Source organism: Cryptococcus depauperatus, chromosome 5 (genome assembly GCF_001720195.1).
Source record: "Cryptococcus depauperatus CBS 7841 chromosome 5, complete sequence".
Lineage (NCBI taxonomy): Eukaryota > Fungi > Basidiomycota > Tremellomycetes > Tremellales > Cryptococcaceae > Cryptococcus > Cryptococcus depauperatus.
This window is the reverse complement of record NC_089472.1, coordinates 22,423-46,049: the sequence shown is the minus strand read 5'-3', so window position 1 is coordinate 46,049 and position 23,627 is coordinate 22,423. Positions and strand designations below refer to the sequence as shown.

Sequence of the window (23,627 nt, the reverse complement as noted above, 5' to 3'; positions counted from 1 at the left end):
TTTTATAATACAAAAAATGGCAAGAAACAAGAAAAAAAGTCATAAAGCAGTCAACCAAGCACCAATTGAGAGAAAGGAAATAGTTCATGGATGGGAGAAGGATGAGGAAGAGTTGGAGCTTGAAGAAGCTCTCTTTGGGAGAAGTAAAAAAAGAGTCAAGGTTACAGCTCATGATGACAGTCAAGATGGTATGAGTGATGTTGATGATAGCGACGTATGTTTGTTTGGATCTTGAGGAAGAAGGCTAATTTCTCGAGGTCAGTTGTTTGTTGTCGATGCACCGCTAGCCTCTCAATTTCAAGTTGATCTGAAAGGCGACACTCTTCCAGGAGAAACCTTTGAATCCGATTCAGAGTCTGATTCAGACACTTCACAGACTTCCGAGGGAATGAACGAATTTCGAGCAGATTCTTCTTCTGCCTCATCTGACAACAATGGCCATGTTGATTCGGACGATGAGGAATATGGCAAGAATCGCCCGACCATTCATGTGCCGGAAGATATCATTGACCTTGATGAGATTTCAAGACAAGAATCGTCCCGAAACAAGAAAAAGCCAATATGGCATGATCCTGCAGATGAGCTTGTGGGAGTTGACATTAGTGAAAGTAGAAGGTTGAAAAAGATTGAGAGGGGAAAGCGCAAGCTCAATGCAAGCGAGGTTGTGGTTGGTAAAGATTTGGAACGTAGATTACGTGAACAGCAAGTCTTGTGTATGTGCTGTTGGACATGTTAAAGCTGACAGATGTTTAAGATTCGAAACACTTCATCCTCCACCAGAATGGTCGAAGAATCGTTCATTTGTTGGCACCCCATCTCTTTCTTCCCTACTTACCTCCACAAAATCATTCGTTGCTCCCTCTATATCATCTATAATACATGGTCAACAAGCAGCTTTACCTCAGGGCACCCTGGACCTCAAGAGAATGAGGAATGCGAACCAAGCAAATCCTACTATCGGCAAGCGAGATGCAGAAGGTGGAAACGGAGGCGTGGTAGACTTTGCATGGCACCCTGTCAAAACCGTGTCTGTTATGGCTGTCGCTGGTGGTGATCGTCGAATACGATTTTTTAACGTGAGTGCTATCTTTCTTCTCAAACATTCGTCTTGTGCTAATCATCTGAAGGTCGATGGTCATTCAAATTTGTCTCTCCTCACGTTACATATTCCCTCTCTCCCTCTTTCCCGCAGCACCTTCCATCCGCTCGGCACATCTCTTCTCCTCACAGGAAACCGACCATTCTATTATACTTATGATCTTGCTGCGCAACGATGTATTCGTAGCCCGCGGAATCTATGGGGTAGCAAGACAATTGGCTCTGCACCGAATTCATTACATCGACATACTTTTTCGCCCAATGGATCTCTTTTAGCTGTAGCTGGTCGTAGAGGAGCTGTTTCCGTTCTGGAATGGGGCCATTCTGGAGCAGGCGCTGTGGTGGCTGAACTTCGTTCAGGTCGTGGAGGTTCCATTACCGATTTGGTTTTCAGCTCTGATGGCAAAGAACTAAGTGTATTAGGTGGAAGAGATGGGGCCGATATCGAAATTTGGGATATTGGAGAGAGACAAGTCAAGGGCGCTTGGAGAGATGACAGGGCTTTAGGAGGAGTTGTGCTTGAGAGAAGCAATGATGGGCAATATACGGCCGTCGGGTATGTCACTAGCCTTTGGCTCCTAGCACGACAAAATTTACCATTTAACGCTTCGTTGGTCATAGAGTCTTGCTGATCCTCACGTAGTTCTACGACCGGCATCGTCTCCCTCTACTCGACTCAGTCGTTGTCTCCAGCACAATCAACTTCCATTCCATATCATCTCACTCCATCACCAATCAAGTCTCTCGAACACCTCACAACACCTATAACTTCCCTCTCATTCCATCCTTCTTCGCAGATTCTCTGCTCTGCATCTTTAACTAGAAAAGATCAGCTCAAATTATACCATCTTCCTTCAGGAACTGCCTTTTCAAATTGGCCAACTCCAAATACGCCACTGGGCAGAGTAACAAGCACAGGTTTCTCTAGTGGAGGAGAATGGTTAGGTGTTGGGAACCAAAAGGGTATGGTATTGCTTTGGAGCCTCAGGCATTACGCTTAACGCGATTGCATTTGCCATTATGCATACTTGATTGTGCAGCGACGAGATTTATAGTGTACAATTTGCTCGTCGCGGTGAAATACAAAACCTCATGCTATGCTTCTATTTTCATAACAGAATTTACCAAAAAAAGATTCGGGATTATATGAAATGGAACTGAAATAACTTTTATATGATACTAACTACCATGTCTCATTTACGTGCGATCCTCATTGGGTTTCACATACCAGCTGTCAACTCAATGAAAATTGACCTCAAACGTGAAACCACTCAGCTTCACTCTGATTCTTGCCACAAGCGGTAGAGCGAGAGAAAGTGTCATTTCGTGAAAGAGCAGTGTTATTGATGGTGGGGATGTCAGCCGAGAAGGATGCATACGACAACGGTACAACTACATTCAGATACCATATCGTCAAAAGCTCATGCATTGCCGAAAGCAGGATGATATTGAGTTTTCCAAAGTGGTTGAAAGTTATCACTAGATTGTCGTTATGATTCCAAGATATCACTGATATTGAATTTTGCATTTAAGAAGTGTAGGAAATCGAAAACAAAACAAAAACGCGGTAACAGAACCAATGTCCATATCTTCTTCACACAGCTTGCATCTTGAACTAGATGGTCGCAGCCACTGCGACAACAGTCAAGAGTGTGAAAAGCCCAATCTCTAGACGACCTGCGCCTGAGGGAGAAGAAGAGTTGGCTTTGGCAGACGAAGTAGTGTTAGACGTAGTCTTGGACTCAGTAGACGGGGTCTTGACGTCGGACATAGACCCGCTTTCCGAGGAGGTAGCATGGGTGGATGAAACATCAGAACTAACTGAAGCGGTGGAAACAGCTCCAGTTTTTGTCAAAGAGGAGCTCGAGCTTGAATTGGAAGAGCTGGTTGAGTTGGTGTCGACGGATGAGAGAAGCGAGCCAGTTCCTAGATTGGGTAGTCAATGTATGAAACTCGAACGGCCAAGCAAAACGAAGCCAAAGCAGTAAACGACAATTGCGACACATACCCCATTGTACTGTCTGGCCGTTGGATACGTCTGAGTGCTCTGGCTCAGTAGTTGATCCGTCAGAGCTGGCTATCTGGAAATGTCGTCAGCTCTCTTGTCACTACTGCGCATGAGACTGGCGACAGCGTACAGTGAATCGAGTTGTCCAGGTAGTATTGCTCATGCTCCCTCCGTTAGTGCTAGTATAAGTCAACACCTCGCCCGGTTGTATAGCAAAACTGCACAAGTCACTTACAACTGCAGAAAGTAGATTTTGGAGTATGGAGACACGTCTGGCGCCTTGAAAGAATAAGAAGAAGCAGTTGTACCATCCACGCCGCTAGCAACAGTGGCAAGGGGGACCATCTTTGATACAATGTCAGAATTTGACATGCTCATTTCCATACATCCAAGATGAGAAAGAAGCCAGGTAACATACAGCTAGATTCGATCCTGTCATCAATTGGATTTGAACATTGTTCCAGCGATCAACAGAGTCGACAGTCCAAAGAGCTTTGATAGTGTCTCCAACTTTAACTACAGTCGAAGAGTCTGGAGATGTTGGAGTGATGATGGCCCGAGCAAAAAGAGGAGAAAGGGCAATGGCAAGAATGGACTTTGAGAACATTTTCTAAAGATTCAGTTGCGGTTGAGAGAGTGACGGTAGTTGGGCAATGTCTAAGTATAAACGGAGATATGCGAAAGGTAAAATAAAAATGAAAAGAGGTGGAAAGTAAGAAAGGAAACTCAAATGTGAACTCCAGATGAATTATAGCCATAAAAAGGCACCCACTTTGGGGCTGTGCGTAAAGTGTATGCCAAATAATTTTTTACCACGTGGAAGAGCCATTATAGATAGGATGAAATGGTAGACATAAAGAGTGATGCAGTGACAGCTAAATGGTAAGCAAAAAGAAAGGATGGGCACAAGAGATAGGAAGGATGCAGCGGGAGGGGATAGATACATCACACAGAGGCTATGGGTCAATGGAGAGTATTCTGGTTGCGACGGCGACAGGCTGAACCGCAACGAGCAGCAACAGGAGGTAGACTGTGTATACCTTACACAACAGGCATGTTGACAACTAGAAAGAGAATCATTCCCGCCGACCATTATTCCTTCTCCCTGGCTCTCTTCTCGGGCTGATACTGCGACTCCTTGGACTCGGACTACGTGAAGGAGTCGGTGTATAGTCTCTTTTGTTTCTCATCTGCGGCGTGACACTTCTGTTTCTGTTTCTGCTTGAACCATAGGAGCGTCGTCTTCGTGGAGAGGATGATCCTGTACTGTGATAAGGTGATAGAGAAGGAGAGACTCGGCGGCGTCGGCGATCTGGAGAACGAGATCGAGACACCGAAACGGATCGTCTATGAGGGGAAAGCCTGTTTTGCACCGCCCGAGGAGAGGGTGGTGTCAGTGTCCGCGGCCTCGGGCGGCCACGTTCTGCTCTTAAAGGTGGAGAGATGGATCTGGAGACTGAGCGTGGTCTACGCTGGGGTGAGGGCGAGAGGCGACGAGGAGGCGTGGGACGACGGCGAGGCGGCGAACGTCTTGCACTAGTACGAGAATATGGCGGCGACTGGTCACGTCCATAAGGAGGGTGTTCGCCTTTGAAGGCGGCACGACTAGCATAGCCGTTGTCTCGTGATCTATCTGCAAACCTATTCACACCACTCGGTCGTCCGCCTCGGCTACCACGCCTTCCATACCCATCATCTTTAAAGCCATATCTCCTATCTCTATCTCGGCCTTGATTACGCGAATGGTAATCGCGGTCCTGATACCCACGAGGTGGAGAAGCACGATCAGAGGTTAGATGTGGATCTAGATCCGCATTCAGGTATTCATCAGCACTGGGCCGAGCAGGGCGGCCCGTAGGGCTGGTAGATTGTTTCAATGCTTGTTGAGCTTGTAATTCTGCCTTTTTTGCCTCGATGAACTGCAGAAATTAGACATGAGCGCATAGAAGTGAATCTACGAACCTCCGCTGGTACTCCGCCAACAGTCTTTTGAGCAGATAAGAGCAATTTCCAGAGTTGATCCATGAATGCCGCAGCACCGAATTTGTCCATGAAGCCTACAAGGGAGACTTGCATTTGCTTTGGATCGGGAGTCTGGATCAAAGTGTCAACATTATTGTAGGATGCAAAAGTAAAGAACGGAATTACCGGGTTATCATTATCCTCAAGCATACCAAAAACATATTCGACGACAATGTCATCTTCAACTTTGAGTAAGGCTGTGATTTTCTCTGCTATCCATGGGCGCAACACAGATATATTTACTTTGCGGAGGTCGACCTAGCCGAGGACATCAGCAATCAAGCTATACAGACTATTTATCATCACCTTTTCCGAAAAGTGTTTGGGAAACTTTGTAGCTTTGATGCTTTGAGCAACTTTATCTTTGAATCTCTGTAATATGTAAGTTCAAGAAAAGCGGGAGAGAGAAAACTAACGATATCCTGGGAGGCGCTTGAGCCCCTCATTCCTAGCCATTAGTTAGCTTGATCCAGCAGAGAGATGAATGATACTAACCAATATCGGCCATATTGCATTAATGATAGAGAAGAGAAAAAAAGAAAAGAAACAAAGTTGGAGTTGAAAAGGTAGTTCACAATGCGAGTATCAGGCTCACCTCCACTACGGCGACCTCCGCCTTGCCACTTAATTCTTCATTCTTTTATGATAAATAGAGAATGTATTGAGAGAAACGTTGAAATGATTGAAAAACAGAGCAAGTTGACTCCAATCCAAGCTGTGGTCAATTTTTATCATCAACATTCAGAAGGGGAGGGAGAAAAGGAGGACTACAGCAGAATGATGGAACTCATAACATCGCTTCAACCAGGCGAGAATGAACAAAACGATAAATCCATCATCCGGCCAGGAGAAGAACAGGAAACGCAAGGCGAGGCCATGGCTACTGAAGAGCATGATAAAAAAGTTATGGATGCTAACAGGCCGCAACGTGTGTTATCCGTATTATAACCACCAAAGTGTACTGATAACAAAGCAGGAGACATAACAGGCTCTCCTCTGTCAGATCTTCCAGATTTACCAGATACTTTCGAGCTATCTCCTGCTAATACTAAAACATCTCTTCCGCCCGCTTCGCCACAGCTGTCAAGCATTGCTGAACCTAGACAGGCTGAATCATCATTAACTATCGAACATCTTCCACCACTCCCCTCCTACCCTTCCTTACCGTCTTCACATCATTCGCACGAAGCAGAGCCCAGCCAAAACTCGAGGAAAAGGCCGAAGGTGTGTCGTGAAGGCACCATAAAAGACATGCTCAAGGTTGAGGAAAATGACGATCAAAAGAAAAAGAGATTGAAATGTGGAAAGAATTTGCGTGGAGTAGTTGATCCAACCGGAACAGGAAGACGAGTGAGAGGGCCTGAAAAGGTCACAACTCGTATGTGGTATTGCCATCTTCTTGCTGCTTTGCAGTATGCCAATACTGATTTGGGGAATGGTAGGAGGCAAAATCATGTCTGAGTCTCAAATACGGAAGCTTCTTCTTGGCAAGAGCCATGAGTTTCAACTTGCACCCTGTCAACGACCGAGATATGCAAAGTGGGGCAAGTGTACGCAATGTATAAGCAAGTTACCAGGGGACTGTTGTAGATTTAGGGATTATAGGGTTTTCCCGTGAGTATCTATACTGGCTTGTGTCAATTGAGTATCGGTTTGCCTTGAGACAGGTTTTTTTTGAAAAAAACCAGACAAAAGTTGATAAATGCCAGTATTGATCCGCATACAACGGAAATTGTTGGTCCTGGCTCATTTGCCAGTACTCCATCTCCTCCGTACGTCACCCCTCTTCCAACAAAATTCAGCGCTTCTTTCACAGTTCTCCATGTTTCTTACATTGAATCAATCGTTGCCCCTTTACTGCTTCCACTCATCACGTCTGAAAGCAGACACATCTTCTCACACGGAGACGTCATTAAACGAGGAATGGATAGCTCAAAGCAGAGAAGTGTATGCGACTTTTGTAGCACAACAATCTTTGGAGGGTGGTGGTTTTGTAAAAAATGTGGTCGCGATTACTGCCTGCAGTGTGAGAGATATTTTCCAGATGACATGTCTCACATTAAAGACAGCCCATGGCCGTTGTCGGATGCAGCAAGACCAAGGCTACTCAAATGCAACTACCAATCAACGCCTAACGCAGTGAGGAATGGTAACAAAGAGAATAGAAGTTTTGTTGAGGTATCAAAGAGGAGAGGAGAAAAGGCCTTGGTTTGGCATGTGAGGAAAGATTTGCAGCCAGTGTCAAGATTTGGAAGAGAAGAGCTAAAAGGACATTGGCTGGATCTAAGCGAGCTTGTCATACATAACGTGACAGGTGATTTAAAAAAAATTGTGGGGGAAACGGCTAGGAAACATGTCATTAATGCTATGGGTCTGACGGACGATGTGGAAGTGAAGAGAGTACTGAACGAATGGATGAACGATACGACAATGAGATGCTTGGCAAACGAGTCAGAATCGAAAATAGAAAGAAATGTGGAAGATTCAATCAAGCGCTTAAAGGATTCAATATGTGATGTGGAAGAGAAGGTAGAACCAGAGGCAAAACAACTCTCCCAAACCTTTAGAAGAGCAACGCCTGAATTATGTCCCAAGTTAGAAAATACCTCACGGTCAATTTCATTGTACCCTTGGACAATTTCTCTTCCTGATTTGGATTCCCGTTACACGTTCGTCAAGACCACTCTTCTTCCTTCTCCCTTTGGGTCTTCTTTGATGGATCCTATCGATCCCGCTGGTCTTCAACGTCAGTCACAGCCTTTCGTCCTTATTTCAACCCTTGCGCTCGACAACCCAACCTTTCACGCCTTATGGTCTCGTGGAGAACCCATTGTCGTAAATGAACTGAGTAGTTTGATGAAAGAGCAATGGACACCGGGAAGGTTTGCAAAGCAATTCGAGAAACAAGAGTGTTCACTTGTTGATTGCCAAACAGACTGTTATATGGAAGGAATGGTCGGAGAGTTCTTTGAGATGTTCGGACGTAGGAAAGTTGAAGAAGGCAAGGAACAAGCAGTTTTGAAACTCAACGTGAGAGGGACACTCGTCTACTAGAGCGCTAGCGAGAAGAATGCTGATATATGAGCCGTAGGATTGGCCTCCAGAAGACGAGTTTCAAAGCGCATGCCCAGAGCTGTATGTGGATTTTTGTAGGGCATTGCCTGTGCCAGACTACACGAGAAGAGACGGAGTATTGAATTTGTACTCGCATGTAAGCTCAATCTCCAACTCTATGTAATAAATGGAGGAAATGGGAAGAAGATTGACGATAATCATAACTTATAGTTCCCTCCGGGTCCTACCCGACCCGATATTGGTCCCAAAATGTATGCTGCTTTTGCTGCTAGCGAGCTACCAGGCGGATTTGGTTCTACTCGACTACACATGGACGTTGCCGATGCTGTCAATATCATGTTTCATGCTGAGCCACTCCCAGACGGATCGTTGGGCTGTGCCGTTTGGGACCTTTATCGAGTAGAAGATGCAGACAAAATTAGAGATTTCCTAATAAACAAATTCGGCAAAACTCACAGCTTCATCGACCCCATCCATAGTCAGACATTCTACCTGGATAGCCAATTGAGGAGGGAGTTATGGGATAAGATGGGAGTTGCGGGATGGAGGATTTATCAATACCCTGCAAGCCGATTCATTATTACATTCACTACGTATTTGCAATGGCTAATTGGGATTCCCAGGGACAAGCCATTTTTATACCCGCTGGTTGCGCCCACCAAGTGTGCAATCTGTCGGATTGTATCAAGATTGCTCTCGACTTTGTTTCTCCTCGTATGTTTTTACTTCTTTTTTTATCCTTATCTCAGCAAAGATAAATGAGAAGAACCAAGTGGGAAATTGACTGTTGCTTGAAACACATCCTTGGCAATTATGTTTGAGCTGAATGTGATCTATAGATAATGTCTCAAGATGTCAAAAGTTGTCTCGCGACTTCAGAAAGGAGAATTACCTCAAGGCTTGGAAAGAAGATGTTTTACAATTGTACAATGTTCTCTGGTATGTTCACTGGAGTCTCACTACTTGGCAGACATCGTGGCGCCTTTGTTCTTTCTACTTGCACTTCTTTCAAATTCTGAAACTGACATCGTATAGGTACGCCTGGCTTTCATGTCGTGAACATTGTAACCATCGACAAAACGTTACTGAGACTCTTTCCTCATCCCTTCCTGTCTATTCGCATGACATAACACCTACCCTTTCTCACGACTCTTCTTCTCTGCAACAAGCATCACAAGATCCATTCAGCCGCTCTTCGCTATCCTATTGGAGTAATGACAGAAAATTACTAGCACCGGATTGTGGAGATGTTGGAGGTTTGAATGGATATGGACCAGTGAACGGATGGAGAAATGTCAGTTCAGTTAGGGATGAACCGCCTAGAGGTGATCTCTTGCCTTCAAAAATTGCCAATGATACAGCACGACACCCGGACCACGACGTTGAATTACAAGGGGATTCTAATTTAAAACAACGGGCATCGTCAGAAACTAGCCCAACTAGAATCAAATCGTGGCGACAGCTTGCCAATGCCCTATTTGAATTAACTATCAAACGAGAGGAATCAAGCCCTGCTGAAATCTTCCTTCCCTCAACTGCGCTTATACTGAATAGGCAAGGAGAATAACCTATTTCCGAGATTTTTTCAGCGGTAACCGGATAAGTGAATCCGTGATTGGTTGCAAACGACAAACGTGTTGTCAAAAAAAGAAGAAAAGAAAACGTTTGTCTGGAATCAATAGTTTACTGAACGAATTTGTGAATTGTTTCACATTGTTCAGTCTTAGATGTAGGACATCAAAACATTGTATATGTGCATCTTTTTGGGCTCGTAGATATAGCTGACCATGTACGGTTGATATTTGAGACATGTATTTTTCTTAAAAAACTGTTTGGTTGTCCAATTTCAGAGATTGAAGAAGTTTTTCTGAGACTTGGGTGTCAGGAGTAAGGTTATTCTTCCACTTGGGCTGGGAGTGCTTGGGGCGAGTGAGTTATCTATGAATATTTATCTGAAATAGATGAAGACAGCTATCAAGATTCGTTTTCCGAGGATCTATCAGCCACGATGTTTTCCTTATATCTTTGACGCTTTTGCGTCCTTCGCCCAGTCCTAGTTCAACCAATTATACCATGTCTGAGGCATACGCAATATCCTGTGCTTGACTGTTCTTTGCCTGCCATGGTCCTGACGGTAGGTACAGTAAAAGCGACTACTTAAAAAAGAGTCGCAAGCTGTTACTTATAAATTGCAAAAGGGTTCCGTATGATGCACTGTATTCCTAAAACGGAGAGAAAGATGTTTTCAATCTCAACCGTTCTATGCTTATAGAATTGGTCGTTTGTAATCAGTTTCGGCAGGCATTATCTCTCAGTCACGTATCGATACTGATAAAAACATCTCTTTACATTCATGATCTTGTAAGCTGACAAGTACCAATGTATGTCACTCTCACAAGAACTGCTGTACATCCAAACATGAAAATTCAGTTTCTGTTTTAGCAAAGTAAAGTACCATTGGCAAGTGAAGCACTTTGCAGTTCATACTGGGTTGCAACATCCGAGAAAATAGTCACAACTGATGTATAAGTGAAACTACATTCAACCATACAAGTATTGACGCTTACATTACATTATCCTTTCTATAGTCGTATCAGACAGTAGGTCATATCCATGCATGGCCCTCCAGCAATGATCAAATGGTCAACAATTGATATTCGTTTACATCAAGCCAATGGTGATGTCCCCTTTGACTCGGGCAGTGAGATGACTGCAAATTGGATCAGTACTGTTTTAAAACCAAAAACGTAGGAAGCAAGTGATTCATCATGAATGAAGCCCTTTACCGCCCATTGATACAGCTCAAAGATAAATGCGAAGAGATGAAGGAGATGAGAATGACACAAAGGCAATACTTACACTTCAACCAAGAGATCCAATGCGATGTTGATGCTCAAAGTGTTGTCGTCCTTCTTCCTTCCTCCTCCAGGTTGCTCTTCTGGGGTGAGCTCAGCCAGTTCGTTGGGAAGAGGCACTCTATGAGAGCGAAGAGGACCAAGGGCAGCGTCTCGCTTTTCGTCAAGTTGAGGGTTTGCTCGTCGAGCAAGCTGCCTACCCAGAACGTCAACAATTGGTCTCAAACGTTATATGGAAGACTCACTGTTGAGTTGGCTCTTGGTCAGCCATCGTTTCTTATCCGTTTGTAAATTTGCTTTTGAGGCAAGAGTAAAAATAAATAAAAAAAGAAAAAACAATTTGCTCTTAACAAGTAATTTATCGCCTGTTCTTTTTATCGTTGTGTCATATCCATCAGAGCTATTGAAAGTTGGAGGTGGGATCCCAATGACGTCACAATATCCACCTGCTTGGCTGCTAAAATATGATTCAGAGTAAATAAGACGAGTTGGATATTATCAATATTCAGATATTGCATCTTGGTTTTAGTGTTTCTTTCTTTACTTTGGGTTGTAATGTTGCTAAACAAGTGTCGACTTGCTAACCATTTCGTCTAGGAAAGTATATCTACGCTGAGTATATCTACGCTGAGTATACCCACGCCGAGTATACCTACGCCCAGTATGTTGCCCAGAATGCTTAATTCTAGGAGTAAATGCCAACGAATTTGGAGCGGCTGAACCAACCGTTTATGGAATTCTTCTTCGCGGCAGAAGATAATCATGTCATTGTAACCTCAAAAACTTGGCAATTCTCTTGCCTTCAGCTTTTGATAACGATGGAGAGTCATGTTGTACGCCAAAAGCGACCTAGTGCGACTTGAGATAAGATATAGAAAAGAGTTGGGATCATCTCGCTCACGGTGTTGACTTTTAGCCGCAAAAAACAGATCCTTATTCCTCAACTCACCAGAAGAAAGATTGTTATCGCTTCATCAGTGACTGTCAAAAGGTCACTCGACCTACATCACATCTCAGTATAAGATTCCATCTCTGGTTGACGAACCTCAAGCTCGTTCAGTGACTGGAGGCATTGCCAAGTGATCCCCCTGGCAGGTTGAGCACGTAGTTTCGTTTACATGCAGCCGGCGAAACATAGCCAGAGGAGACAATATTTTAGAAAGCAATTGGATACCGTTTCTAGTCTCAGCTTCTACGCTCGAGGTCAAACCGATCCATAGCTAAGAGACACTCTTATGTATCGGGCCAAAACTATGGTGTATGTTGAAAGAGGGTCTAGCCAAGCGTTCAAGCTCCTGTGTTGAGGTGCTGACCAAAGAAGAGTAAAAATATCTAGCGTAAAAAACAATAAGCCATATCGTTGCAACAGAGCCAGCAGCGGACCGAAAAGTATTCACAAGCCATCTAGGTGTCATGAATAATAGCCATCATTAGAATCCACGCTCTGTACCAAAACGTCACCACCATGCAACGTTGGTTGCATTATCATTCATTGGCTGTACTCCCTGGCATCATTCCAAAGTTGAAACACTGCAGTCTTTGCCGCTCCTGCTGCTGAGAGGCGGGATGGACCGTTTGCTGGGGAGTGCGCCTACAGTCAAGGAACCCATCCTACTTTGACGCTTTCTCCAGTCTCACTTTAACCCCGCGTTAGGTTCTTGTGGACAAACAAGCACTGACTCGGACATGGTCCTCACCCTCAGTCATTTTCGATGTGATGCCGACACGCCCCTATGTGACAAGACCATCACAGTTGTCTATCCAACGGTCCGTCTCCATGCAGCCATCTCCCATCGTACAGTAGCCGACGACCCTAGTCAGACTGGTAAAAAGGTTCAAGCCGTTGTGGTCGACCAGTGTATGGGATGTACATCAACGACGTTGATCTGAGCCCTGCTGCATTCTCCCAGCTCACCAGTCTCCACGATGGACAAGACAAGGGCACCTGGATCTAACGCTTGAGTGGTTGCGTCTCTGTACAAGATCATGCCATGTCGAAAGACCCGATGTAAACTCCCCAAGGCGACCTGACGACCTGCTGAGGACAGTTGTGTTTGGGGCATGTTGCCAGTTTGTTGTTTGCTGGTAATCCAATGCACACCTGAAACGTATCATACCGCCTTTTACGCACGAAACGACGCAAGATCATGGGACATTCCTACAACGCTTGCAACTCCAACACTGACCGCCTTCAAGCCGGAAATGGAGCATGACGGTGAGTGATGAGAGTGTTTCGCTGCAACGCGGATCAGAGAGACCTGTACACGGCTCGAGGCGAGTTCAACAAGCGGTATCGCATGGCAGCGGGATAGAGCAACTCTTCAAGAGTGCCACACATTCCACCCACATTTCCTATATCACTGAGCGATACATTCGATAGAAATCGACACAACCCCAGTCGAACAAGCGTATACCCACCTGACCCGTAGCATCATTCGTCGCTGAAGAATAACTAAAAGCAGCCCCAATGCACCACCCTCTCTGCGTCCAGAGACTCAGCTGTCACCAAACATCAACAAAAGCTGCAAGCGCAGAGAAACCTTTCCAACGCCACTGTATCCTGTCGACATGCCCCGTTGAAAGAAAACGTCTATATCAACAAAGCAAATGTACAATGGAAACCGTTTGGGAATAATAAAGCAACAAGTATTCCTTCACACCTCGCAAAGGTGTATTGTCATGACGCGTTATTAACCACCACCCATGGTAAATAACCCGCCACCGATTCCATCAAGATAAGCAAGACACAACCCGTCGTGCAGCAGAGGGACATCCTCCCGACACAGACGTACTTGACATCAGCACCACTGCATCGTGAAGCTGCCAGGTGAACGACTATCCAGTCTAGTACCGCCAAGGCTGAACAGCACCTTGTGGACGACTCCAAGCCATTCACCCTCACTGTCATCACCACACACATAGACTCTACCCAAGATACACACACCAAGCATCGCCATACAGCAAGCCCAACAAAACACACCGTGTACCCCTGCTACGCTTGAAAACAGAACGACGCTGGGGTTGAGCCAACAACCGGAACGTCGCGAGCAAGCGCCATGTACGAAACGTATGACAACGCCTAACCACTCCTAGAGTCTCACCACGTCTACGGCGTGTGTAGGCGACTCCCCGCGTGGTACCCTTTAGACATGGCGGAAGCAGGATGGAAGGCCGGAAGCCGTCATGAAGGGAGTGTTTGAACCACCGCATCCTCTTTTGAGTTTGCATCGGAGCTGGGTGGCTGGCAGTTTGTTTCTGGGGTCGAATATAACTGGCAGCTGTCGGGGGTTGTTGCTTCAGAACCCACCATGTCAACTCTGCCAAATACTTCAGTAGCAACCGGGGGTTACGTTGAGTTTGACTTCTCGAAGTTACCTCCAACCCTCGATGTAACCTGTACCACCAATGAGAACAAACGCCGGCCAGTGAATGAGCCAACGGACAAGTTGGTGCAAGTGTATGGGGATACTAAAGACAACTTGGCGGAGTATCTGAACACAACGACCGCTGAAAAACAACCAAAAGTGAGAGAAGAAATGAGAGGTAAAATAAAAAACCTTGAAGAAGAGGCCATGTGTCAGAAACACAGCAAGCAAGGATGGTGGAGGTTGTGTGTTGGGTTGGATACACTGGACAGGAGAAGATGTATATAAGGATAGACAACGCAGAGACACAACCCCAGAGAATGAATCTAGCTTTCTGTCTCTATATATCATATCCTAACTACTAAGTAGTATCTCGTCCCAAGGGCATAACCACTGTAACCACCCGAGTGACCCAGTCTTGACACCATGAAACACCAAAGGTCAGCCTTTAGAAAAACTGCTCTATTATGGCCGCTTCCGAGCACCTCGTGTTCAGCTCTAAACAATCGGGCAACTGTTGAAACTTTTTTGTCCTCGAAATATCCAGCCGAAAAAGATTATCAAACAGTCATTGGTATATGCAACAGTTTTGAACCAGGAGACGATCCCTTAAACAATAGCGTGAGTGAACTGAGAAAGGACATCGACAGCGTTCATGCAAAGTGGGAGGAGGCAAGTGAATACTGCAGATTAGTGGAGCATTACGAATCAGACAGAGAGCAGTTGGAAAAGACAGGCCGTGTGCGGGGAGGGGTGTATCAGCATTACTTGGAATCGGATTATGCTCCTTCTCAGGACCAAAGACCTGAGAGTCAATCTAGTACCGTATTTACCCGGTCGTGCCAGGCAGTCCGCGATGGAATAGGCGGACTGATGCAGGCAGGTGGGTGGAGCGCCTCTGGCGCGAGCAGTTGTCGATGATAGATGTGTCATGAATAACGTTACATAATCACGCTATTGATATCTGGTGATGTATATACCCCTCGTTATGCACGTCTCATCTCTGACCATCTGTACATGTCCATAAGCATCGTTCCGTCTCTGCCGCTACCACTTGGCACCAGGTAAAGAGCAGGCAGTCGACGTTTGATTCTGCTCGACCGTATCAACCACTGGCCCATACTGGTCGTCCAGTCGATCTCATCCCTCTCAAACCCATGCCAATTGCAAGGATGACCCACGGTGCTCGGTCGATGGGGCTGCGTTGTATGCGTGAGCGGATGGGTGTCGATGGGAAACTTGGTTGCGCGCGAGAAGGGAAGCATGGGTGCGAAGCGAGCCCAATCGGAGACTGGCACGGGGACTGGCAAAGAGCTGTCCGTTTCGATGCAGCAGCGAAACGGTCGTGGGCTAGCGGCGGGAGGACGTTGCGGTCTTGTGTGGGATGTGTAGGGGGGATGGCGCGGTGCATCGTGGTACCGGCACATGGGAGGAGACGGAGGGATGGCTCGGTGGAGCGACCACCCACAGAGCCCTGCCGTCGTGGTGCCATGGGTTGAATACCAGGAATGAGTTAACATGCATTGAGCCAAAAAGGTCACAACGATGCAATTGCTTGCATCGTTGAGTGTGGGCTATATCCCGTGTAGTACCCAGAGTATGACACGTGGATGCTGGCCATGCGCACGACTGGTGTAGGCCGCTTGATACGTGTCAGTGGGTGCTGTCGAAACACAGGCGAGAGGTCGAGTGTCGAGCACATCCGGCTTGACCGACGTTTGCTCGACACAGACGCGGTGGTGCGGGCCTCGTCCACCTGCCCGATCCTGCGCGAGGTTTACGTGTCCACGCTGGAACAACGGAAGGAGGGCTTGCGGAGTGAGGGGTAGAATGGAACCAGCCGAGATGGGTGCTATCGGCTATATGGCGGTGTATGTGAAGGGAGTGTCGGGGGTGAGGTTATTCTGGGGTTTGGTCTGGGAGTGCTTGGGACGAGCGACTTATCACAGTATGCATCTGGAATAGATGGACGCAGCTATCAGATTCATGCCCTGGGAGCTACCCACCGCGATCCCTTGTGTCTATTCTGCCCTACATCCTTCAGCCACGCTCCAACTTAACCCACTATACCATGCCTCTGCATACACAGTAACTTGTGCTCCTATATTCGCACCTTGTACACCATCCTGACGAAATGGTGATGAATACGGACCGTGGGAATTACTATTCGTTTTTGTACCCTACTTTCTTTCGTAGCTGTTGCCGATTATGGATCACTCCCTTGGATCGATCAGCTTTCATTCCATCTACGCAGATTTCTTATTGCTGGATCGTGTTACTCAGTACTCAGATAGCCTTCTCTTGCGAGCCTTCTTCGCAAGAGAAGCTCCCAAAGTATTGGAAAGGATGGATAGGTAGTAACACGCAAAGTGGTTAAGCGAGAAAGAAGACTGGTAGATCTATCCTAGATTCTCAGGTCAATAGTGAAACGGGAGTAAGGAATTGACCAGAGTGGTTTGCTAGGTGGTTGAATGGTACTTTTCCGAAAGAATCAGTTACGATAAATAATTAACCCAAATCCTTTATTCATCTTGTGTTGCATTTCCGGCGAGAGTGACTGAATGATACGAGCACAAGCTTGCCTCTGACGTGTGTACTCTGGCTTTTCTTCCAGAGCGAGAGTGTTGCTGAATGTGACTGGCTCGGCAACGTCGAGGTACGTGGTGACGGATAGCTCCCACGTCGCGTAGTTTTACAAGTCTGTGAGGACAACACCTTTGTGAACGACAACATCGTTGTTGGCAGACATGCTGTAGACTATCAAGAACAGTGAGGACTACTTGAAGAGACGGAAAGACTCTCCGAATGACTCTGCAGAACGCTATGCAAGTTTGCTGATGGCTCCTGGAGCGCTGTATCACCATTGGGGTGTTCTGGGGGCTTCGTTGGGACGACTTGTCATCACTAACCCTTAAGACAGCTCATTAATATTGATTCCCTAGAGAATCATGGAATGAAGCTACTTATATCATTATCCTTCAACTATCCAATATACGTGACTCACTATCAAGACACCCTACATCAATTGAGTGTCCTGACACGCTGTCGCTTGTCTCACTGGGGTTCGCCAAATTCATTCACCACTCTTGATGACGGGCAGGACCTGTGGCACTTAAGGTATCCAAGGCTTTTGTCGTTATGCATGTACCCATGTGTAATTGTCTATAAAAGTGTTGGTAAACATCGAGGCTCATAACCTGTTGGAGCTTGTAGAATTGCATGTAGAAGAAGGGTAAAATGGTTAGTAAAAGCTGCCCAGTCAGTTATTCTTTGATGACGGGGAATAAACAAGTCAACTATTCGACTTTTCCATATCGTTTACACAACTCAATCACGTATTCTGGCAGTAAACCGTAAACAGTAAAGCAGACATTAGTTGTGTGGATCGATAAAAAAGAATCCCAATGGTTATCATTCATGACAATTCATCCATCCATAGTGTGAAGCCAGAGACATTCAACTCTTCCTAGTCCAGTCCCCGCCTTACTGGCCACTGTCTCGCGACCGCCCATCTCTAAAATTCATCTTTTTCTTTGTGGCCCCTATTGCCGATCTCACCGATCTCGCCGAACTCAACGCACCCAGCGCATCCAGCGCACCCCTCACAGCTCTTGTTGTTGGATTCCTAGAAGAACCCTCCCCATTATCATCTTCCTCCCCCCAAACATTCGAGTCATTCCACCCCGTACAATCCTCAAAGTGTGGTGAATCAGTCAATTCTTTAAACTCGTCAGGGTCGAGGAAAACAATTGGGACACCTTGCTCTTTGTATCTTTTTGCGACTTCCTCCACAGTAATTCTTCCAGCGTCGATTAACACTGGGATCCATTTATTCAAGTAATCAATCTGTTCTCCGTATGTAGTGTCGTCTTCTAGATACATATCACCAGGGTGTATCTTTTTAGCGTTTGTCCCGAATTCTTTACCTTGCAAACTACGCGCACAGTCTGCTATTGCTTGATTGAACGAACGCTTATCTGCAGCAGACCATTGAGTCGAGTTGCCAGTAAAAGCTTTCACCTTTGCTACATAGGGGGGCCGAAGGATTCTTCTGTCACCGTCATCGTCTGCGGTCCTGATACAACTATGCTCAGGATCGCCGATAAAAGAGGTACAATAAATACTCCTGTTTTCGGGATAGTCTATATGATATCTTTGATACATACTGACCGTTGGGTTTTCCGATAAACTTCCCAACGCATAATCCGAATAGGGGGGAAGAGATGCGACAGATAGCCTTGATTGCTCCAAGGATGCAGTGGAACCTTTATCATCCCTCAATTTTTCAGTCGATAACTTGGAGGAAAGATAGTTTCGCTGGGACATGGTCAATTTTTCGGGCTTTGGGTTTCGACAGGATGTAGCTGGGGGTGTTTGCTGTCTTGCAAAATGTCAAGATTGCTGCTGCATGGTCTCCCACTGTGTCCTCTTTATACACATAATTTAATACTCAGCTCCAAGCACACCTCCGCGCTCCCTTTCTCTCGAGCTGCTTTGGTAAGTGAAGACGCAATGTCTCACTTTTACAAGCCGAGCGACACAAAGGAGGAATGGCAACTTAAGTGATATTTGAAAAGTCGGCATTACAGGTGGGAGTTTCTTTTGATGAATATCCATCGGCGGACGTATGTTTTGTGCGCAGATTGAAAAAAGTAAATGAGATTATCGAGAAGATGTGAATCATTGAAACGATACGTGTGTCAGAATTACGGCCAGGAAAGGATAGTGTCAAGAAAAACACGAACGATGAAAACCACGCTTTGAACGAAAAGGTCACCCTAATGCAGTCGGAGTTGTATTGTTATTTGTGGCCTATATTCCACGTCATCATTCCAAGATTACGGCAGAATCTGAGAAAAGGCTTCATTCGACCAAGCACCAGTCCGGTGGGATCGCCTATTGGGTTTTTCAAAAAACCAGCCGGATCGCTGAGACGGTGTGCAGATTACCGTCAGCTCAACAAGATCGCGATCAAGAATCAGTACCCACTACCACTCAGTCAAGAATCGTTGGACCGACAGAAGGAGGCATCTTGGTTCACAACCATCGACCTCCGTGCTGCGTATCAGATGGTACGCATCAAGGCAGGCGACGAGTGGAAAACAGCATTCAGAACGCACTACGGTCTTTAAGAGTACCAAGTAATGCCCTTCGGACTGACTAACGCACTGGTGAAATGTAATGTCATTGTAATAGGCCACTGGTACTCTAGCATGTGAAGTGCTAAAGACAAAATCAGACCCTTTAAATGTCACTGTGTATATGTGTATATGTAAACCATAGGAATAAAGAGAACGGTGGTTATGACTATAATGTGGAAGGTGGATCAACCTTGATTGGTTACTGTTTAGCTTGTACAAAGTGGTAAAGAGAACCAGAGATACCAAAAAGATGTCTATACATATGTTTGGACGCTCAGGAATGGACTATGTATACTGAGCGATGTCGATGGCGTTTTTCTTGACGACGGACAACACCCAACCCAATCGTCTAGGCTTCTTTTTCTTCAAAGCTATACTCAACGCATGCAAATCGACACCGGTGTCATGCCGCGGGCACGAGTTTGCAGTTGAATGTACGTCGATTGGTTCTCTGGGATACTCAATGTGCAACACTGCCTCGTTGGCGTCAACAAACACCGACAGCGTTTTGCATTCGCTGTACTCGACGCATTGCTCGTTGACGGCAAACGCAGTTACGTCCAAGACCTTGGGAGCGATCTCGATAGCATTATTCAGCCCGAGAGACATGTTGTGAGAGAGAGGCGCTTTCGCGAGAAACCGCACAAAATCTACCGCATCGTCTTGGGTGAGCCCCAGGCGGGTGTCATGGTTCCGGCATTGGGTCATTAACTCTACAGCCCCAGCATTGATTTTCACAGTACCTACATGGCCGTCAATGTTATCAGCATCCATTGCGTCGCAGCCTTTGGCAGCTGCGAGCTGAATTCTGCCACTTATAATCCGTTGAACACTGGAGCTGGACGTCTTGAACCACCTTTCGCTCAGCCGGTCATTAGAGCAGCGCCAAGGTTTGTATCGAGTAGTGCCTCTTTGTCGTCGCGCCAATGTACGTACGATGCGGTACTGAAACAACAAGGTAGAATCGAAACTTGAGATATTAGAAAAGGAATTGGGAGTAATTGTAAAGCGAAGATTAAGACCTATGATTCATCTCTGAGAAGACTAGAGAAATGTGCTATATTATATGTCTATCTCAAAAGCTGTACAGAGGGTAAAATGACTACAACGGATACCAGCATAATAAACAACAAAGCAGATCTGGCAAGGAAAATATTAGCTGTGTACATTGGTAATTGAAGTTTGACTGGATCATTCATGGCACACAAGAATTGTGTCTTTGTATGTGTCCAAATAAAAGAGCAGTGATCTATCTACCAGGTCACGTTATGGCTTTACTCGCTTCTCTCTTAAAACGTTTTACTTTATCTATACTACTTTTACATGCAAATATATATAACACAATTAACCTTACACCGACAGTTTATGAGTCTCGTCGCTTAACGGCTATCAACAAAATAGACAGTATTCAGTTTCATTGGAGGAAAACCCAGTTTATCCTTTTTTAAAGTACAATAGGTCCTGCCCTATACTACAAGGGTAGTTTACGAATCTGGTCCTCCAGTGGCAAGTCCCTACGCTCAAAGAGCACAAGAGAATTAGTCTTACGCATCTGTTATACCCCGGCTAGCTTAAGCGGAAGCCAGACAGGGTGGACTAACAGGACGCAATACCGCTGCGTCCGAGAGAGGTACGATTGACGGAAGGGGTAGCAGGAAAACCGGATGGTAGGTGTTTCGGCTAAGAGTAGTCTGAATGTCGTGTAGTAGATATTGATAATAGATAATAGAAGACAACATATGATGATAGATTCTCGAAGAGGATCACACAATCTATCAACAGCTCTCTATATAAAAAGACAAAGACAACAAGCAGATCGAATGGGTACCACGCTGATACCTCATTGTGTCACAACCGTTGACTGAACGGTAGGTGAAGTAGGACAGCACGTATTTAGGGTAGTAGCAGCTTCCAGCATTTCAGTCATGACAGATCGAATTAATCCGCTTCCACCACAAGATCCAACTAGCCAAGGAATACTGCCGTATCTCCAGGATGCAGCAAAGATACGTCCAGCCGATATTGCAACCAAAATCACCTCTTTCTCGCTCCAAAATGACATAAATCTCTGCAACAATAAAACATATAATCCAAACAACCACCAATTCTAGCTCGATTTGTGCTGTCAAGCGCACAATGCACCAACTTCAGACCACCTCGGCTAAAGCAAGACTTACAATTTGTTATCTAGGTATTGTTTCTTTCCGAGCATGAGAGCGTTTGCTACTAAACATGCTGCCATACGTGCGCCAGAAACAAAACGCCACGACACCGACCCTACGGACCCTTGCAGCCTTTCCCAATACCTCCCCGTCTGTGGTGTTCCGTCTCTATGAATGCCATTGTCAAACTTCCGACATCTTCAAACTTGGATTTGATAATAGTTTTCGTGGACAGTTTTACCAAACAGGTTCATTTTGTTTGAATGAATATTCAAAGTACCGGCCACTGGTTTATTCTTTAGCACTTGCGGTGGCAAAGAAGAAACTAGGAATAATATATTCTGTTTATATATGTACAGCTATCAAGAGTTCGGTCTAAACTACAGCAAGTATAACGAAACTACTAGAACAAAAAATGTATTGTTATACTTAATCACCTTCCCTTGTGAACAATTGGGCCACTCGTTCCAACACTCTGCCCGACATGCTGACATTGGTGTGCTCGGTGTCATGGGTAGTGAGGGGATTTGCGAGAGATAAGAGCTCGATTCTCCGATCCAAATTCTTTCTTTTGTGTTTTTACCATCCGTCGTTGCTTCTTTTGTATTGCACTGGTCCATAAGATATTAACTGAACCGCGACAGAATGGAAATACCTGCCTTTGCCTCGAAGGCATTCCTCTGCCAACATTCCTCTTCCAAAGCAGTAGCGGAGCACATCGTAAAACTGCCAACAAAGTCGAGCCACTTACCACCTTTTATAATTGAAGCGGAGTCGTTGCAACCTTTCAGCATTCCAAAAACATACTCTTTCTCCGCGGCCCCTCGAAGAGTAGATATAACCGTCTAAAAAGTTGAGACCGTCGTCCGCCATCTTTACCACCTCAGACCCACCCACGCCCACAATTCCAAGCTATGAGTAGAGATTCTGAATTCTCATATCAGAATCAGCCGACGGACGGCGGCTCAGACAACAATGACCGAGACATTACCAGGTTGGCAATTGAAATAATCACGAAAGCTAGTACTAAGCTAGAAAGTAATAATTCTACCCTGGCGCGAGACTACTGGAATGACTTAGGTTCAGAAGCATCAGTACAAACAATTATAAGTAATGTCAAAAGCCATGTAGAGCGCAGACTTGGGAGTAATCTGCCCTCGTTTACTAGTCTAGCCCAAATCACTGCCAAAGTTCCTTCTGTTACCTGCAACGAGGGTGGTTTGAATATGGTTGTGCAGTACTATAACCAATACAACAGGATGGAACTAGGAGAGGTGATATTGTTGCCGAGAACTGTGTAACGGCCTGCCCGTAGATGATGTTTTGGGCGGGTTGAAGAAGAAAAGGCTCTTGGGTTCTAGGTGTTCTAGGTTCTCGGGTTCTTTGGTTCTAGGGTTATCAAGGTTATATATATATATATAGATGTTATTCAGCAGGCCTAGAGTCGTACTCCTGGACATGCATTGAATTGAAGATAAAGAACTAAGATACAAAATACAGAACTTAATACACAATTGTCAGGAATGAGGTTATTCTTGGGCTTGGTCTGGGAGTCCTTGGGACGAGTGGAGTATCTAGGAGTATCTATCTCAAATAGATGAAGACAGCTATCAAAATTCATTCCTTGGGAACTATGAATCATGACCCCTTCCTTATATCTGTTTGCTCTACGTCCTTCAGTTAGGTTCTAATTCCGCCTACTCTACCATTCCTCTGCATACACAGTATGCTGTGCTCTTATATCCGCACCTTGTACATGATCCTGACACTAGAGTGGAAAGTGGAATGTTCAATGACAGTAGTAAAATGCAAAGTATAAAAACTTGTTTATAGCTCCAGAGAATAAATATAGATGATGAAGTAAAAAGCAACCGGACATCTCCCAGCCAGTCGCGTCCCAA

General features: G+C 45.5%; 10 protein-coding genes across 10 annotated transcripts; 3 read left to right on the top strand and 7 right to left on the bottom strand.

The window, feature by feature from the left end:
- Positions 1 to 16: 16 nt before the first annotated feature.
- L203_104165 (uncharacterized protein) lies at positions 17 to 2,099 on the top strand (the record flags this gene model as incomplete). The annotated part of the gene is made up of 5 exons (XM_066213553.1): positions 17 to 214; positions 263 to 702; positions 755 to 1,076; positions 1,128 to 1,654; positions 1,742 to 2,099. The coding sequence occupies 5 exons, from the start codon at positions 17 to 19 to the stop codon at positions 2,097 to 2,099; spliced, it is 1,845 nt and encodes a 614-aa protein (XP_066069650.1).
- A 614-nt stretch (positions 2,100 to 2,713) lies between these two features.
- Positions 2,714 to 3,713, bottom strand: L203_104164 (uncharacterized protein; the record flags this gene model as incomplete). The annotated part of the gene is made up of 5 exons (XM_066213552.1): positions 2,714 to 3,024; positions 3,107 to 3,179; positions 3,237 to 3,285; positions 3,342 to 3,451; positions 3,525 to 3,713. The coding sequence occupies 5 exons, from the start codon at positions 3,711 to 3,713 to the stop codon at positions 2,714 to 2,716; spliced, it is 732 nt and encodes a 243-aa protein (XP_066069649.1).
- A 469-nt stretch (positions 3,714 to 4,182) lies between these two features.
- Positions 4,183 to 5,636, bottom strand: L203_104163 (uncharacterized protein; the record flags this gene model as incomplete). The annotated part of the gene is made up of 6 exons (XM_066213551.1): positions 4,183 to 5,025; positions 5,069 to 5,200; positions 5,255 to 5,386; positions 5,435 to 5,500; positions 5,545 to 5,576; positions 5,624 to 5,636. The coding sequence occupies 6 exons, from the start codon at positions 5,634 to 5,636 to the stop codon at positions 4,183 to 4,185; spliced, it is 1,218 nt and encodes a 405-aa protein (XP_066069648.1).
- Positions 5,637 to 5,806: 170 nt separating this feature from the next.
- L203_104162 (uncharacterized protein) lies at positions 5,807 to 9,770 on the top strand (the record flags this gene model as incomplete). Its single annotated transcript, XM_066213550.1, has 9 exons — positions 5,807 to 6,056; positions 6,105 to 6,506; positions 6,571 to 6,742; positions 6,838 to 8,158; positions 8,220 to 8,339; positions 8,414 to 8,767; positions 8,827 to 8,917; positions 9,043 to 9,142; positions 9,239 to 9,770. 9 exons carry the CDS (start codon positions 5,807 to 5,809, stop codon positions 9,768 to 9,770), a joined length of 3,342 nt encoding a protein of 1,113 aa, XP_066069647.1.
- Positions 9,771 to 10,595: 825 nt separating this feature from the next.
- L203_104161 (uncharacterized protein) lies at positions 10,596 to 11,329 on the bottom strand (the record flags this gene model as incomplete). Its single annotated transcript, XM_066213549.1, has 5 exons — positions 10,596 to 10,689; positions 10,771 to 10,785; positions 10,869 to 10,913; positions 11,063 to 11,254; positions 11,304 to 11,329. The coding sequence occupies 5 exons, from the start codon at positions 11,327 to 11,329 to the stop codon at positions 10,596 to 10,598; spliced, it is 372 nt and encodes a 123-aa protein (XP_066069646.1).
- A 1,340-nt stretch (positions 11,330 to 12,669) lies between these two features.
- On the bottom strand, positions 12,670 to 13,121 carry L203_104160 (uncharacterized protein; the record flags this gene model as incomplete). The annotated part of the gene is made up of 3 exons (XM_066213548.1): positions 12,670 to 12,695; positions 12,756 to 12,789; positions 12,930 to 13,121. 3 exons carry the CDS (start codon positions 13,119 to 13,121, stop codon positions 12,670 to 12,672), a joined length of 252 nt encoding a protein of 83 aa, XP_066069645.1.
- A 1,728-nt stretch (positions 13,122 to 14,849) lies between these two features.
- Positions 14,850 to 15,344, top strand: L203_104159 (uncharacterized protein; the record flags this gene model as incomplete). Its single annotated transcript, XM_066213547.1, has 1 exon — positions 14,850 to 15,344. The coding sequence occupies one exon, from the start codon at positions 14,850 to 14,852 to the stop codon at positions 15,342 to 15,344; it is 495 nt and encodes a 164-aa protein (XP_066069644.1).
- A 184-nt stretch (positions 15,345 to 15,528) lies between these two features.
- L203_104158 (uncharacterized protein) lies at positions 15,529 to 15,915 on the bottom strand (the record flags this gene model as incomplete). Its single annotated transcript, XM_066213546.1, has 1 exon — positions 15,529 to 15,915. One exon carries the CDS (start codon positions 15,913 to 15,915, stop codon positions 15,529 to 15,531), a length of 387 nt encoding a protein of 128 aa, XP_066069643.1.
- Positions 15,916 to 17,906: 1,991 nt separating this feature from the next.
- Positions 17,907 to 18,749, bottom strand: L203_104157 (uncharacterized protein; the record flags this gene model as incomplete). Its single annotated transcript, XM_066213545.1, has 1 exon — positions 17,907 to 18,749. The coding sequence occupies one exon, from the start codon at positions 18,747 to 18,749 to the stop codon at positions 17,907 to 17,909; it is 843 nt and encodes a 280-aa protein (XP_066069642.1).
- Positions 18,750 to 19,849: 1,100 nt separating this feature from the next.
- Positions 19,850 to 20,338, bottom strand: L203_104156 (uncharacterized protein; the record flags this gene model as incomplete). The annotated part of the gene is made up of 1 exon (XM_066213544.1): positions 19,850 to 20,338. The coding sequence occupies one exon, from the start codon at positions 20,336 to 20,338 to the stop codon at positions 19,850 to 19,852; it is 489 nt and encodes a 162-aa protein (XP_066069641.1).
- Positions 20,339 to 23,627: the final 3,289 nt, after the last annotated feature.